Source organism: Megalobrama amblycephala, linkage group LG18 (assembly GCF_018812025.1).
Source record: "Megalobrama amblycephala isolate DHTTF-2021 linkage group LG18, ASM1881202v1, whole genome shotgun sequence".
In the NCBI taxonomy this organism is placed as follows: Eukaryota; Metazoa; Chordata; class Actinopteri; order Cypriniformes; family Xenocyprididae; genus Megalobrama; species Megalobrama amblycephala.
In genome coordinates this window covers 35,719,782-35,736,838 of record NC_063061.1, presented here as the reverse complement: position 1 = coordinate 35,736,838, position 17,057 = coordinate 35,719,782, and the positions used below count along the sequence as shown (strand labels likewise).

General features: G+C 33.4%; 1 protein-coding gene across 7 annotated transcripts in view; it reads right to left on the bottom strand.

Moving 5' to 3' along the window:
• The window catches only part of sema4d (sema domain, immunoglobulin domain (Ig), transmembrane domain (TM) and short cytoplasmic domain, (semaphorin) 4D), a 74,548-nt gene that overhangs the window by 6,748 nt on the left and 50,743 nt on the right, over positions 1-17,057 (bottom strand). For 4 of the 7 annotated variants that reach the window (XM_048165704.1, XM_048165705.1, XM_048165706.1 and 1 more), the window contains 10 exons: positions 16,885-16,978; positions 16,641-16,757; positions 14,775-14,926; positions 13,834-14,009; positions 13,475-13,631; positions 12,149-12,371; positions 10,792-10,907; positions 7,249-7,418; positions 6,913-6,959; positions 4,310-5,643 (listed from right to left, as the gene is read on the bottom strand). In XM_048165704.1, the coding sequence (XP_048021661.1) occupies positions 4,721-5,643; positions 6,913-6,959; positions 7,249-7,418; positions 10,792-10,907; positions 12,149-12,371; positions 13,475-13,631; positions 13,834-14,009; positions 14,775-14,926; positions 16,641-16,757; positions 16,885-16,978 (2,175 nt within the window). In that variant the 3' untranslated portion in view covers positions 4,310-4,720. Of the gene's footprint in view, positions 1-1,720; positions 1,925-4,309; positions 5,644-6,912; positions 6,960-7,248; positions 7,419-10,791; positions 10,908-12,148; positions 12,372-13,474; positions 13,632-13,833; positions 14,010-14,774; positions 14,927-16,640; positions 16,758-16,884; positions 16,979-17,057 lie in introns of those variants that run through there. The other 3 variants (XM_048165710.1, XM_048165711.1, XM_048165707.1) reach the window with 2 other exon arrangements.

Below are 17,057 nucleotides of genomic sequence, written 5' to 3'. Positions count from 1 at the left end.
AATGATCAGAAATGTTTCTTGAACAGCAAATCAGCATATCAGAATGATTTCTGAAGGATCATGTGACACTGAAGACTGGAGTAACGATGCTGAAAATTCAGCTTTGATCACAGGAATAAATTACATTTTACTATATATTCACATAGAAAACAGTTATGTTGAATTTGAATAATATTCCACAATTGTACTTTATTTTTGATCAAATACTGTCTTGGTGAGCAGAAGAGACTTCCTGACCCCAAACTTCTGTACAAATAATACTTAAGACTTTTTTTTTTTAGAAAAAGTCAAGCAAATTTGAATAGATTTGTGCATTTTTGTAAAGATGAATTCATTACTTAGATTGTAAGTGTTATTAGTTTGCAGGCTGTTTTTAAAGTGCCCCAATTATGATTTTTTTCAGATATTCCCTTTCATGTAGTGTGTGATAGAGCTGTTTGTGAATATAAAAGATCAGCAAAGTTTCAAAGATCAGAGTTATTGTCTCCTGAAAGAAACAAGTGATTCTGAACTGCCTGAAACAAGTCATCAGTAATTCCAGTCTTACTTCCTGCTAAGCCCATGTAGGTTTGTAACATTTGCATGGTTTCCATTGGCTGCTTTCGAACAACATCTACTTTGCCCCGCCCACAAACACAGTAGTTGTAGCTGAGACTGGAAGAGTTTGGTTCGTGTTGTTCATGTTGAGGAGACGCTGTTTTCTGCTGCCAAAGCAAAAGCACTTTACAAAGACTTTCTTCAGAATTTGCTGGAATTGATACGGTAAAACCGACGCCATCATTACTGTTCGTATCGCTGTGTATCAAGAGCTGAGGAAGATCCGGAGCTGAAATCCATATATGGTAATGGGTAGTTTGGTTTACAACACAAGCTCTAAGCAATCGACCAATCACAACAGACTGGGCCATCTGACCAATCAGAGCAGAGCAGGCTCTCAGAAAGGCGGAGTTTTGAGCGAACGGATCATTTATTGAACCGTTTCAGACACTGTGAAAAAAGAGCTGATGCTGCAGTGTGTACTATGAGGAAATAAAGTGTTTTTGACCTTGGATGCATGCAAACCTGTTGTAGGAGAATCCAAAACAATATTAGAAACCTTTAAAATGGCATAATAGAGGCACTTTAAACCACATGATATAATACACAGCTTTACTAACACATCTGAACACAATAAACAGCATTTCACAAGTTTAAGCAATTCAAACTTTAATTCAGGCTCTCTAGCAAAAAAGATTTGAAGAAACTTTATACATCTTCAGTTTTTCTTATGTACATACAGTTTATTTACACTGTACACGACTCAGGTGATCCTTCAGTCAGACGCTTTCTCTCGCACTTTTCACAATTTACAGATTAAGACTCGCGTCTCCGGGTGAAACAATAATACAAATGCAGGAAAAGCTCAACCATAATCATAAATTAAGATCTGAAATCTAAAATTATTTACTGCAAAATAAAAGTCTAAAGAAGCGAATCTCTTTGTTATTCGTTCCTCATGCTCTTTTTTGAAAATAAAGGAGTAAAAAGAAAAATCGGAGTGTAAATTTTAGGCATCAGACGGTGTGCAGAACATGCAGACACACAAACACTTGTCTAAATACTCTTCCAATGAAGACTTCCTTCCCATAATCTGGCTCCTCACTGCAGGAGGAGTATTGAGACAAGACTGAAGAGAGGGTGAGCAGAGGGAAACGGGTCAGAGGTCAAAGGTACCACTCACCCAGAGCCAGGCAGAAGAGCAGAAAGGCCTGGTGAGGGTGAACGGCCCAGGACTGCTCTCTCAAGAGAGGGGGGATCAGCCGCGGCCCCGCCACAGAGGAGGAAGATGAGGAGGAGGAGGAGGAGGAAGGGAGGACAGAGGGGCGTCCGCCGGAGGTGGGCAGGGACGGGACGTCGACGGGGGGAGGAGGAACAGCCAAGGATGCTGTGCAGGAAAGAGGAAAGTGGAAGGAGGAAATGGAGGGAGAGAGACAAATACAAGAGTGTGCTGAGAATCAGAGATGGACAGCAGATTCAGGAACGCCACGCGGAAAGCAGGGAATGACAGAGGGAAGCGGCAGGAGAGAAGAACGTGTGAGGAGCGAACAGTCGAACCAAACGCAACGTCAAACGTCCACGACACATTTCACCCCAAAATCAAAAGAAAAAAAAAGAAAAAAAGATTTCTTAATATTCTAGTTATCGTAATGCCAAAAATTTATATGTAGTAAATGATCCTGTCATGAACATGGCAAAATGCAAAAAAGAAAAGAAACAAACAAACAAACAAACAAAAAATAAACAAGAAAATATATTTTGCATTAAGAAAATAAATATGTGACATTATTTTCATGACATTTAAGCAGATTTATTCTTAATATTTGAGTTAATTAAAAAAATGCTTTATATGCAATACAGTCATGAAAACGATCGAGTCAGGACACAATTTATGTTTTTGTTGTTGTTGTGTGCATTAAAATCAGTCACAAAATACTGAAAAATGCCCAAAAATGTCATAAAAAATGGTCCTTTATATGCAAAAAATATTAGATTTTCTTTCAGTTCAGGAGGTAATTGACATTTCACCCCAAAATAATAATAATAATAATAATAAAAAATAGATTTCTTCTTTATATTCTAATTATTGTATTGCCAAAAGTATGTATTTATATGTAATACAGTCATGAAAATGATCCTGTCAGGAGATTACTTATTTATTTATTTTGTATTAACATCATTGTCATGAAAATAACAAAATGCAAAATGCAAAAAAAAAAAAAAAAAGAGAAAAAAGAACACAAATACAAAAGAAAAAATTACTAGAAATTATATTTTGCATTGTGAAAATAAACATCTGTGACATTATTTTCATGACATTTAAGCAGATTTATTCTTAATATTTAAATTAACATAATAAAAAATACTTTATATGCAACAGAGTCATGAAAATTATCCAGTTGGGACACAATTTATTAAATATATATATATATTGTGCATTAAAATCCTTTTTATGCCAAAAAATATTTTCTTTATATTAGGAGGTAATTGACATTTTACCACAAAATAAAAACAAAACAAAAACAGATTTTATATATATATATATATATATATATATATAACATATTTGTGACATTATTTTCAATGTCATTTAAGCAAATTTCTTAAGGTTAAAAAAAAAAAAACCTTATATGCAATTAAGTCATGAAAAGTATCCACAATTTATGTCATGAAATCATGTCGAAAAAGAGAAAAGAAAAAAAGAATGGAATGTTTAAGCAAAAAATAAATAATTCGTTTTTCTTAAAATTTTGGGGTTTCTTGACATTTTTTTGTGATGTTCATGCTATTATTGCCAACATATTTAAATAATATAATCTTCAAAAATACCTAAAACATAAAGCTTCATTAAGAAAAGAGTTCTCAAAGCTCACATTTGTGGACTTCAGTCAAAAACATTTATTCTGTACAAATGTTCAGTCATGTGATCAGCAGCCCTCTCTCTGTCTGAAACAAAAGCAGGTGAAAGCGTTCGCTTCAAACAAACATTTCATCTGCAGGAACAGCAGAAACAACCACAGGAAGCTGTGCAACACACACATCACAGTGTTTAGACATTTTTTGGTCTCGTTTATAATGACGAGGAACCCATTTCAGCTGTCTGACTCCGTTTCTCAGCGTTTCAGTCTTCCAGAGCACTTCCTCTTCCTCTTTAAATGCAATCCTGCATGTGTGATACTGAAATCATCCCTGAGATTTAAAATCACACGCCGTCAAAAAACATCAATTGCCAATAAACTCGTATTGACTTCAGGTCGGACCCACGCTGCAAAAAATGATGTTCTTCCTCAGTGTTTGTCTTGTTTTCCAGTAGCAATATCGAAACGTTCTGACTTCAGGATACAGTTACTGGAGAAGGAAAATGACTTGTTTCTTCTGAAAAAATGACCAAAATCAAGAGACTTTATGTTTAAAACAAAAGGAAATGCATCAGCGGAGCAGGAAAAACAATCTTGTTTTCCCTTTGAATTTTTGAAGTGATGTTTTTTTTTTTTTATACATTTTGTGTGAAATATATATATATAGATGTGTGTGTGTGTGTGTGGGTTTATATTATATACACATTGCACACATACACACACACACACGTATATTAATTATACACACACACATGTATGTATGTGTGTGTATATATATATATATATATATATATATATATATATATATATATATATATATATATATATATATATATATATATATATATATATATACACACACACACACACACACACACACACATATATACATATATATATATATATATATATATATATATATATATATATATATATATATATGGTCCTGCAAATTGTCCTTTTCATGCAAAATGTATTTCTTTAAATTTGACATTTCACCCCAAAATAATATCTTAATCTATCTTAATTAGTCTTTTTTCTTCTTAATTAAAAGTTAATATTCCCGATTTTTAGACATTTGTACTGGAAAACAAGCCAAAAACACCGAGCAGGAAAGTGCAAGCCGAGGGTGAATGTTAAACGCCCCAAAAACTGCACAAAAAATATTCAAATACAGTTCGGAAGTCCAATTTGGAAAACATCACGCAAACTTACCAATTTGGTAAAGAATGTTTCCAATTTGGAATCTTATTTGGAATTTAGTTGTCGTTCTTGCAGAGCTGCGGCGAGTAACGGCTCTTTACTGCGAGTGCATGCAAAAATGATTAAGGCGTGTCAGCGTCTGCGTATTCAATGGTCTGCGAAGCGCAGTCTATGTCGAAGGGGCGGTCTTTAGAGGGACTATCGTCCGCGTCCTCGTAGCTGTTGGACGGAACTCTGCCGTTCCCACATTCCGGTTCCGTCTCGTATCCGGTGTCTCTGAGCGCGTGCAGCGGATGCGCTCCGTTCCGATTAGCCGGATCCGTCTTTTCCTGCACGGTCTCCATCAGGCCGGCCTCGCAGGCCACGTACTCCGGCTGCGGCTTTTTGTTTGAACCGAGCAGCGCGGAGCGCAGGCGGAGACACGGCGCCGGCAGGTACTGCATGTAACAGTTGTACGCCAGAGCGGCGAGGAAGAGGAGGAAGAAGAGGAGGAAGAGCGACAGCAGGGCTATGCTGTTGTCGTGTTGGATGTATTTGGCCGAAGGATCGAGCGTCTCGGTGCGAGTCGGTAAGTTGCTGACCTCCGGAGGCATGTAGGATTTGGGTTTAATGACATTGTTTGGAGGGGTTGTTAGTGAGGGAGCGTCCGTGCGCGCTGACGTTAGTCCTGCGGTGTTACCGTTATTACCTTCCGCCGGCGTGGTCAGGTCACGGGTCACGCTCTGAGGACGCCGAGCGGATATCGAAGGCACGCTCTCGGGAAGGTCCAGTCGGAGGACGTATCCGGCCACCAGACGGGTGAAGTTCTTTCCTGCGCCCGATTCGACGGACCAGCATTCGTAGCGGCCCGCGTCCTCCGCCGTCACGCTGTAGAGCAGCAGCCCGTTCTCTCCCATCAGGAGGAAGCGCGAGGCTTCGGTGAGAAAGTGGCCGTTGAGTTTCCACACCACCTGAGCCAGGTTAGACCGCACCTGACACGGCAGGTCAGCAGAGCCGCCCGGCTTTACCGCCACCTGCTGGTAGTCCTCCACCGCAAGAGGAGCGACTGTGAGAGGGACAGAATGAGAATTATGGCTCATCTTCCACATCAATGCAGTAAAGTCTTAGTTTCTTTTGCCGGTTTCACAGACAGGGTTTAGCCTAAGCCAGGATTAGGCCTTAGTTCAATTAGGATATTTAGGTAGCTTTTATAAACGTTCACTAGAAAAAAACATTACTGGTGTGCATCTCGAGACAAAACAATGACACTGACATATTTTAAGATCTGTCAGTACAAGTTTCTTTCAGTTAAATCAGCTCAAACATGCATTTTAGTCTGAGACTAGCTTAAGTCTTGTCTGTGAAACCAGGAGAATGTTTTAGATTAAAAAAAGGTAAAATAAAAACATAAACAGGTAAATATTATTGTTTACTCAATTGTTACTGTTATATTGATGGTTATAAATTTGTAATAAATCTTTTATTTTTTTTTTTTTTTATAAATCATTGGCAGGTAGATTCTAAATTATTTTAGAACAAATATGCAAGTATGGATATTATATAATAAAATTATAAAAATACATATTAGACATTGTATAAAATTATACAAAAATATAAATATATAAATAATAAAATATATTATGATGATTCATCTGACTGTAAAATTATAAAGTACATTAATAATGTACTGAGAAATTTATATATAAAAAAGAATATTTATATATAAAATAAATGTATAATCAATTATGAAAAATAAAAAAAGTATATACAATTATATAAATATATTATATGTTATATTTGATTATATAAATAAAAATATATAAAATAATAATTATTAAAAATGTATAAACTAGGTAAAGAACTTGACTATAAAATTATGAAGTATAATAAAAAATATTTAGAAATTAGAATAAATAAAACTATTACAAGGCATTGAAAAATACTTGAGAAATAATAAAAAAAAAATATGAGTTATAAATAATATAACTCTCATATAACTCAATTATAACTCAATAATATATATACATATTTATAAATAATAAAAAATAGTTATAAATAATAAAAAAGGTAAACATTGTCTAGCACTAGTACACACACCTAAATGCCTCAAGTGTTCTTATCCATGAAACTTTCCTTGTGTGTGGAGTTCACACGCCTGTGTATTTATTAGCTCTACAGTGAGAATGTTCTCATGCGCTCTTGTTTTGGTGGTGTGTGTCAGCTGTACAGACGATTCAACAAAAACAATCTAGACAGAAAAAAACAACAACTAAAAAACCACTTGAGCTCCTTCACGGAGTCGAATTTAATACAAATGACATTCTACATTACACACCTGGGGGGCATATCCCAGCATCCCCTCTGAGGCTCTGAATCAACTTCCTGTAAAAACACACGGAAAACACACAGCTCAGAGTAAATATAGACACATCTGACTGAAGATGATAATGCCATCTGGTAGAAAATATATTTAAAAATATTTAAAACATTGCATGGCCAAATTATAAACTAACAAATAAGACAAAATGACATCATGATGTGTTCCTCTTAAAAGCCCAGCGTGGAGACGCAGTGTCTGCAAATTTTTGAGAAGTTAACGAATAAAATCCTCCATGTCAACAAGACAGACGTGCAGTCAGTCACCATGTGGCGGTTAGTTCTCATTTCTCACCGTTTTTTAGCATCATCCTGGAAAATATTAATACAGGAAGTGGAGCGTGCGTCCCAGGCGCAGTACGGGTCTCGAGCCAGAACACAGTCCACACAGGACAGGTACTTCTCACAGAACGCTGTGGGAGACTGAACCACACCGGAGTCAGATCCAGCGTACAGGAACTGGGCCTGAGGATGACAAAATTAACCCATGATTCACACGCCACATAATGCAAAGATGCTCATGGAGTGTGTTTGACAGCTTTTTTCAAATGTTTGAGATTGAAATATAAAAATGATATAAAAGAAATATAAAAAGGTAAATATTCGAGTTTTTTAGACTACTGTTTTATTTGTGCTCATAAATTAAAACGACTAAACATTCATCCTTGTGTTCATGTAATGAAAAACACATGCCGTGATTATTTATAACTAGATCTGTACTGTATTTCACTTCCTGTTTTTATATTTTAGAATCTATAATTGAGATTTAGACAGAATGTTTAATCTATAATCTACCTGGCAATGAAATTATAATTATGATATATATATATATGTGTAAGGGCTGTCAACGTTAACGCGTTAATGCATGCGATTAATTCAAAATCCTTAAAATAATTTAATGCATTTAACGCAAAAAAAATTACTGAAGCATGTGAAACTGCGTCATAACGTAATTTACGTCACGCAGTTAGATGATCTTAAAGTGCATGCTGATCATATCAGAGATGGCAGAGAGAATTATTTATTCCAGTGTCTGTTTCGCTTTAAACTCTCTGTCATATTCTGTCATTGTATCTGAAGAGCGCCTCCCGCCTTGCACTGTTCCTGTCTGAACGGATCGTCACAATATCCCACTGCTGTATGGCCAGATGATATGAAAACTATGTTTCTCGGCTGGATAAAGCAAACCAGCGTCTCGCTAGTAAAGTTTTGATTTATGAGGACTGCACTCAAACTAAAGACGATCGCGGTGACGTACAGGAGTTGTACATTAAGCAGACATGAGTCTGTTATATTGATGCTCAAACAAATCATGTATGAGCTCTCGACGCACTGATCGCACATTGTCTTTATGCACAGACACATTTCAGTACATTCGCGTTGTTTTCACACATTGAGGATAATGTTTGGATTTGTCCCGTGTATGTTGCTGTGTACTTTAGTATATATGATTAGGCCAGTCACAATAACTACTTTTTGTTGTGCGATATATTGTTCCAGAAATAATTGTGATAAACAATATTATTGTCATTTCAAGACCATTTTATGCCACTGCATATATAATCATAATATGATTGCATAATAATGCAAGTAATATCCTAAATAAAAAACTTGAATAAATGGTAAATATATATTCTTGCAAATTAAGTAAAAAAAATAAAAAAAAAATGCACAAAAGGCACTATGGAGATTTTCAATTTACAGATTTTTATTCTATTGCTGAAAACACAAACCCTATTTAACAGTCAGATGTCCGTATCTGCTGCTAAAACTATTTTTCTAGAGGCGTGTTTAACTTCTTTTAACTTAAGCGCCACATGATTATGATGCAGCACATGAGATGCTGCAAAAGATGTGAGCACAACGGTCAAACATGTCTGTTTACATAGAAAATACAATTGAAAAACTGCAGTGGAATGCAAAAAACACATTCTTTGTGAAATGAACTCTACACTCTCAACTTCTGTGTCCCTTGTGAAACGGCCTTAACACCAGCTGTTAGTGTGCACTGTTTTGCACTGTGACATTTATATTTGCACCGGAACAGTGGATTGCGGCTTTGAAATCGAGAGCATTTGGACTTGTTCTTCCCAACTGTCTGTAGTTGTCAGCAAAACACTAACGCCTCAAATAACGCCTTTTTTTCTCCTGTCAATGACTGCTCTGTGTAGGAACTGCAGATGACAGCATGATTGGCAAAATGTTGGTCACATTCATTATCATGTAAACATAATGGGCAATATATTGTGTCACTGAAAAAGATTGAGGTCATGTACATATATTGCACGACAAATTGATATATTGATTATTGCGACAGGCCTATATATGCTGGTCAAGGAGATTTTTTGGGCATCTCCATGTGGTCCTGTTCAGTATCGCAACTTGACTTGTCTAAAATGTAAACAAGCTCTTTGCTGTTGCACTTACTATACACTGTGAATTCTGAAACAATTATTGCTGTGATTTTTTTATGGGTGCTTTGGTGTACATAAATGTATGAATTATATGAATCATATCATTTGGTTATTTTGTGTCCTTTTTTTGAAAAGATCTAAATTTAAAAATACAGTTTTATGAGAATCACACTTCAATCTGATGATTTACTTTGCTGGATATAGGCAATGATGGCAAAATGGACGTGTTAAACAAGATAAATGGTGTATGCTTAATTTCATGATAAGTGTGCGATATATATATATATATATATAAATTATGATTCCTCTAAAGTTATTTCAGAACAAATATGCAAGTATAGATATATAATAAAATCATAAAAATAAACAAAACACAAATTATTTAAAAATAAATTATACAAAAATAAAATAAATTATGATGATTTCTCTGACTAAAATAATAAAGTAAAAAGTATACAAGTATTGAGAAATACTTGCAGAAATAAAAAAAAATTTACATAAAATTTACTCTATATATATTATAGTTAATTTAAATATAAATCATGATTATGATTCCTCTGATTCTAAACTTATAAAGTACACACACATGTATTATATGCGTGTATACACACACACACACACACACACACACACACACACACACACACACACACACACACACACACACACACACAATATATATAGTGCAGCAGAAATTTTTTTGTAACCTTGGCCAGATCTGTGCCTTGCCACAATTCTGTCTCTGAGCTCTTCAGGCAGTTCCTTTGACCTCATGATTCTCATTTGCTCTGACATGCACTGTGAGCTGTAAGGTATATAGACAGGTGTGTGGCTTTCCTAATCAAGTCCAATCAGTATAATCAAACACAGCTGGACTCAAATGAAGGTGTAGAACCATCTCAAGGATGATCAGAAGAAATGGACAGCACCTGAGTTAAATATATGAGTGTCACAGCAAAGGTTCTGAATACTTAGGACCATGTGATATTTCAGTTTTTCTTTTTTAATAAATCTGCAAAAATGTCAACAATTCTGTGTTTTTCTGTCAACATGGGGTGCTGTGTGTACATTAATGAGGAAAAAAATGAACTTAAATGATTTTAGCAAATGGCTGCAATATAACAAAGAGTGAAAAATTTAAGGGGGTCTGAATACTTTCCGTACCCACTGTATATATAAGAATATATAAACTCCTGTGTGTGTGTGAGAGAATGAGAAATGAGAAACTGGAGATGATTTGCTTCTGGAAGGGGAACAGAGTCTGTACAGACTGTCTGTCTCCAGCGTATGGAAACTTCCTCCCTGCTGCGAAATCACAGTGAATGAAACGTGTTTTTGTGGATTTTATTTCACATGATTGATCCTCAAACGGTCACGTCGATAAGATGAACCTTAGCTGTTATAGTGTTGTTCTGGGCTCTTACCGCTCGTGTGGACAGTAAAAGTGTTTTAATTGGCTCGGGGTTCTTCAGCAGCTGGATTTCCTCCACCGTGTGAACCTCGCCCTCCAACACCAGAGACTTGTGCAGCAAGCCTTTATCTGAGAACGCATTAGGATATACATGTATCAACAAGACGCCATCTAAACCACCCTCGTGACACTTTACTGTAAAGCAGAGCTTCCCAAACGTTTTTGTCACCTGAACCTTTTTCACTTTATATTTCTCCTGAGATTTTATATTAATATTTCAATAATTTAACGACACATTCACACGTTCACGGTTCTCTGATGTGGGTTAATGGTCTCATGACATGCAAGTAAACATCAAATATTTAATCTTTTATTAGTAAGTATTTAGTTTTGACTTTGAAGCTGAAATTTAAAGTAGACTCTGATCTCTTTTTAGACGTCATTGTGACTCAGTCCACATTACATTCACACTGGTGTTTTAGGAACCCAATCAAATTGAATTAAATTATATTATATTTATTATATTACATTATATTATGATACTACTACTATTAATAATAATAATAATAATAATTATTATATTATATAATGATAATAAAATAATACTTATTCGATTATTATTTATATATTATTAATATAATAATCATTATTTATATATTACTATTGCTATTAATAATGCTATTTTATTATTATATCATTTTTAATAGTATTAATAAATTACTTTGGTATTATTAAAATAATGATTATTATTTTATTTTATTATTAGCATAATTATTATCATTATTTATATATTATTACTAATATTATTTTATTCTATACTTTTTGATATTATTATTATTAAATCATGATTATTTTCATTATATTTTAACTCATAAAAATAAAGAAAGAAAAATGACTGTTTTAAACTAGAATTGTAAATAAAAAATGAAAATTGAATACTTGATAATTATCATAATATTTTATTTACACTACAAACTACTAATATTAATATTTATGTCTTAAATTCTTCACTTTCAAGCGTTCAAACCCTCGAGTTGCAAACATTTCAAATGCTCAAGCTTTTATTTTGGCAGAATACTACTGAAATGCTACAAACTTCTGTGAACAAAAATGTTGGAAATTATGCAAATGTATAAATAAAGTACATTTAAATGCACATTCGCACAAGCAGAGATGAAGTTCGCTGCATTTACTGTGAGACGCTGAATGCAGCAGATCATTTCATTAACCCATCTATTTATTTTAATTTTACATTCAAAGCTTTTCATCTTCTCACCAACACACGTTTGGGAAACCCTGGTGTAAAGAAACAAATCAAAACCAGACTTTCACTTGTGTGGTTTTCACACCCTTTCACCGCATTCACTCACCGGTGGCAGTGAAAATCACATCGTAGATGTTTCCATCGAGGGCCTGGACTCTCTCCACGGCGATCTGCGTGTAGTTGACGTCTTTGGTGATGAGGCGTGGGCCGTTGCCGATGGGCAGCACCGGGTCCTCCAGCAGCGGATGGTCCCTCACAAACTGCAGCGTCTTATCAGGCAGCTGGAGGGACGAGTTGATGTTCTGCATGCGGTTCAGGTTGTTGATGCACTGAAATGTATAATATTCAAATGAAATTATTAATGATAGAGCAATTAAGAGGTGACGTTATTAGCTTCGGCTGATAACTCTTCCTGACAAATGTTAGTTTCTCCTTATGTCAAATATGTACTGACAATTTATTATGTTAATGTATGCTAATTATGAGTTACAAATACACACACACACACACACACACACACACAGTAATAACTTGATTTTATTTTAATTACATGTGTATTATTTTATTATTTGCATGTAGTTCATTATTTGTATTTTTGTATTTTTTTGTATTGTTTTTTTATTAAAATATTTTATTTATTTATTTAAATGTTTAAATAATTTAAAACATGTATTTTTTAATTTTATTTATTTTATAATTACTTTATTTTAATTTATATATATATATATATATATATATATATATATATATATATATATATATATATCGTTTTATTACATCATTGTAATTACATAGTATATACATTATATGTGTTATTTTATTATTTGCATGTAGTTCATTATTTGTATTTTATTCAAATTGTATTTTTATTTTTTATTAAAATATTTTATTTGATTTATTTAATTAAATTTTTACATTTATTTTTAAATTTTATTTTATAATTTATTTTATATATAATATATATATATATATATTATTACATTTTAATTACATATTATATATGTGCTGTTTTATTATTTGCATGTAGTTCATTATTTGTATTTTATTTAAATTTTATTTAAATTTTTTATTAAAATATTTTATTTTATTTATTTAAATCTTTAAATAATTTTAAAATTTATTTCTAAATTTTATTTATTTTATAATTTATTTTATTTTTTAATTTTTAATATTTAATATTTTTTATTTAAATATTTTTTGTTAAAATATTTTGTTAAAATATTTAAATATTTTATGTTTTATGTTAAAATATTGTTTAAATTATTTTTTTTATATTATTTATTTTATAATTATTTAAAAAATATTTTATAAATTTTATAAACTTTTTGACCCTCATTTACCCGACTAACTCCCTTTCCCAGCATCCTTTAAACTTAAGGACCCTGTGAACAGATATATACCACTGTAATCCATGCTTTGGGCAAATACTAACCGCTCCGGGTCTGGGACTCGGGGGGACCCCATTAAATCGAACCCACTTGGTGTGGGACTGCTCCACCGTGGCCTTCTGCATGTACTTCCCTTTGGAGAAGACCTCATGCACAGAACTCATGTTATAGGCACACACCGCGGACAGACCAACATTTCCCCTGAAACAAGAAATGATTTCCCTTATGCATAAACAAAATCCAGTTGTACCACTTCTTGTGTTTTGCATCAGTCCAATGTTATGATTCACAGATGAATCAAGCTTAACTGGAACAAGAGGTTTTAAATACCACACATACTCATTTAGCACTGAGTTTTATTTTTGCTTTTCAACTATCCATAAACAAATGTGCTGAAGCTCACCACTGAGATGTAAAGACCCCATAGATGACTGTGTCTCTCCAGTGAGGGGCTTTCAGAATGAACACGTCATGAACCACATTGAAGACAAAGTTGAGCTCAGGCATGGAGCAAACCAGTTTGGCCTTCAGAAATGACGTCCACTTCTTCTGTAGGGTCCGCTGGCCTCCCAGATCACCCTGTCATAGTGAGAGATGAGACACACTTTATAGAAAAAATGTTTACAATGTTACATTTGCATGGTGTCATTTACATAAAGTATTTAAATATAACTAGAACTAAAACTAACTACAGTCTCAAGCACGCTATTGTATGGAAGTTGAAAGACTTCCGTAATCACAACATGTTTTTGAAGCGTTGATCATTGTAGCCAATCACAGACGTATCTGTTGAGTGCATAAACACAATGGCCAATCAGAGGTGTTGGCGAATCCACTCAACAGTGCTCAAAGTGTCACATTTTTAAAATTTCGGTACCAAAGTCAGTACTTTTGACAACACTAATATGCACCAAACTTTGTCAAAAAATGTGGCTTGCAAGAACATCTTTGAGTAATCTTCAGCTCTGGATGGTTTTTATGTAACGAAAATGACATGATCAAATCTTGATTCTCTAGTAGTAAACAGAGAAACTGAAAACAAGATGTTGACAGATAAAGCAAGAATGAAAAACAGAAAATGAGATCATCAGATATAGATAAGATGATAAGATAGAAACCTCCATCAGAGGTGACAAAGGGGGAAGTTTGATGACTTTTAATGAGAGGAAAAAAACCTAACCATGCGGAACAAATACATTTTCTCGCCTTCATTGGAAACAAATATATACTTCTAGCAAACACTGGCGTCAGTGAGAAATGACAGTTATCTTGTGTCAGCCACAGCTGAGTAAGATTAAGATTAAGATCAAGATTAAGATTAAGAGATAAAATAGCTGCTCTCACCTTACAAACTCGTGCGATCCTGGGGATCAGCAGCTTGCCGAAGAACTCGTACTCCACCGACACCTCTGTGAAGAAGTAGTAAATCTTATCGTCATCTCCATCCAGGCTGTTCTGCCCTTCTCGGATCACATCGGCGAAGACGAAACTGGGCTCTGAACAGGCAACCAGAATCACATGATGGAGAGTCACAACTGAGCAGTGCTGTTTTAGTATTATTAACATACTTTTATAGGTTTATTAATGTTTTGAATTAGCTTTATCTTTATATTTCAGTTTTCATTTTAATATATATATATATATATATATATATATATATATATATATATATATATATATATATATATATATATATATATATATATATACACACACACATTTTTTTAAAGTAATTTTGTTATGTGCTTTGGTCACTTTTGTTAGTTTTTTTTTTAGTTTTATTTAGGTTTAGGTTTTATTTGATTTTTAGTTTTTATTTATTTCCAGTTTCAGTTTAAACTTCCTTCAGTTAGTTGACAACAATGTTATTATTATTAACTAAAACCAAAATTTAAACCATACAAAAAACATTTTCATTACTTATAAATAAATCATTATTAATAAAATATAAACATGAACTATCATAAAATTAAAAACATAAACTTAAGTTAGTTGCCAACATGGTTATCTTTGTTAACTAAAACCATAAAACATATTTATATTACTTAAAATAAAATACACATTAACATTAAAATTGCAAAAAAGTTTAACTTTATTTCAGCTATTTTCCACAGCAACATTTCTCATTTATGTTTAGTTTAAATTCATGTACTAAAATGACAAACTAATACTGAATAAAAACTATTTAGACATATATATATATATATTTTAAAACTAACAAAAACTAATAAAAATGATGAAAACGCACAACAAAATTACTAAAATGAAAATGAAAACAGAAAATATAAAATAAAATCTAATTCAAAATATTAACAAAAATTATAGTATAATATATCAATGATACTAAAATAACATCGGTTGCCAAGACAACATTTCTAATTTTCATTTAGTTTAAGTTTTATATGAAAAAATAAAATAAAATAAAATCTAACTATTAGATAATAGATTTAATTTAATTTAATTTGATTATTTCATTTCATTTTAATTTATTTTATTTCATTTATTTTAATTTAATTTAATATTTAATTTAATTTAATTTGATTATTTCATTTCATTTCATTTCATTTTAATTTATTTTATTTCATTTTGTATTATTTAATTTAATTTAATTTAATTTAATATTTATTTTCAATTAACATAAATGTTTTTAATAATTTTGGTTTTAGTCTTCATTAACAATAATAACCCTGGAATGGAGTTCATAATGAGGTTGATTTTTATGTAATTTTTGGACTGAGTGAGTGTGAACGTGAACGTGGGCGAATTCCAAAAGCCGTTTTTGCGCCCTTGAAAGCCACTTCAGGAAGAGGACGCTATTTGTAGGGGCGTTCCAAACGAACTGAATCCCTTCACAAAGGGCCCTTCCACAAGTCCGTTAGCGAAGGGTACATGTGATGGTCACTTCAAGGAAGTAATTTTATCATTCATGGTCAAGTGACCCAGGGTGATAAATCCTTGTGATTGATTTTAAAGCTTGATGGCGGAAGAGTTCGAGTTTTGTTTCTGATAAATTACACATTTTTTTAATCATAAATTTAATATGAAGTTTAAATAAGTTTCAGATGAGAAATGTGTTTAATAGCAGATATTTTAGGTAAATGAGACTAAAGTTGACAGCACAGAGGGAACACGCTCACACTATGCCTACTTGTATATCTATATGTACTTCTACAGTACATTGTGTATGTCGTGGAAACATTTGTGGCGTACCGTTGAGCCAGGACGTGGAATACTCTGTGCGCAGTAAACTCTGAGACGGAGAAGATCTAGAGATGATCGGCTCACTGCCCAGGAAGTTATAAGCGGTTCCCGAGTACAACTCGCCATCTGAACAGGAAACACAAGCAGTTAACTCACTCCTACTGGAAATATGAGCATATAAAGAGTACCAGACAAAACACAGAGTCCTGCAGATGTGCTTCAGGTAACAGAAGGAAACTGCAGGTGAACTTACCAACCATTACAGTAGTGAAACTTTGGGCCGGGTCAAAGGAGCATTTCCCCCTGCCATCCTCTGGTTTGTTGTGCAAACTGAAACTCTGCAGAGACTAAAGAGAAATGAGCCGGTAGAATCTCAAAGACTTCAGAATGTTCCATTAAAGCAGGGATGCACCAATATGAAAATTT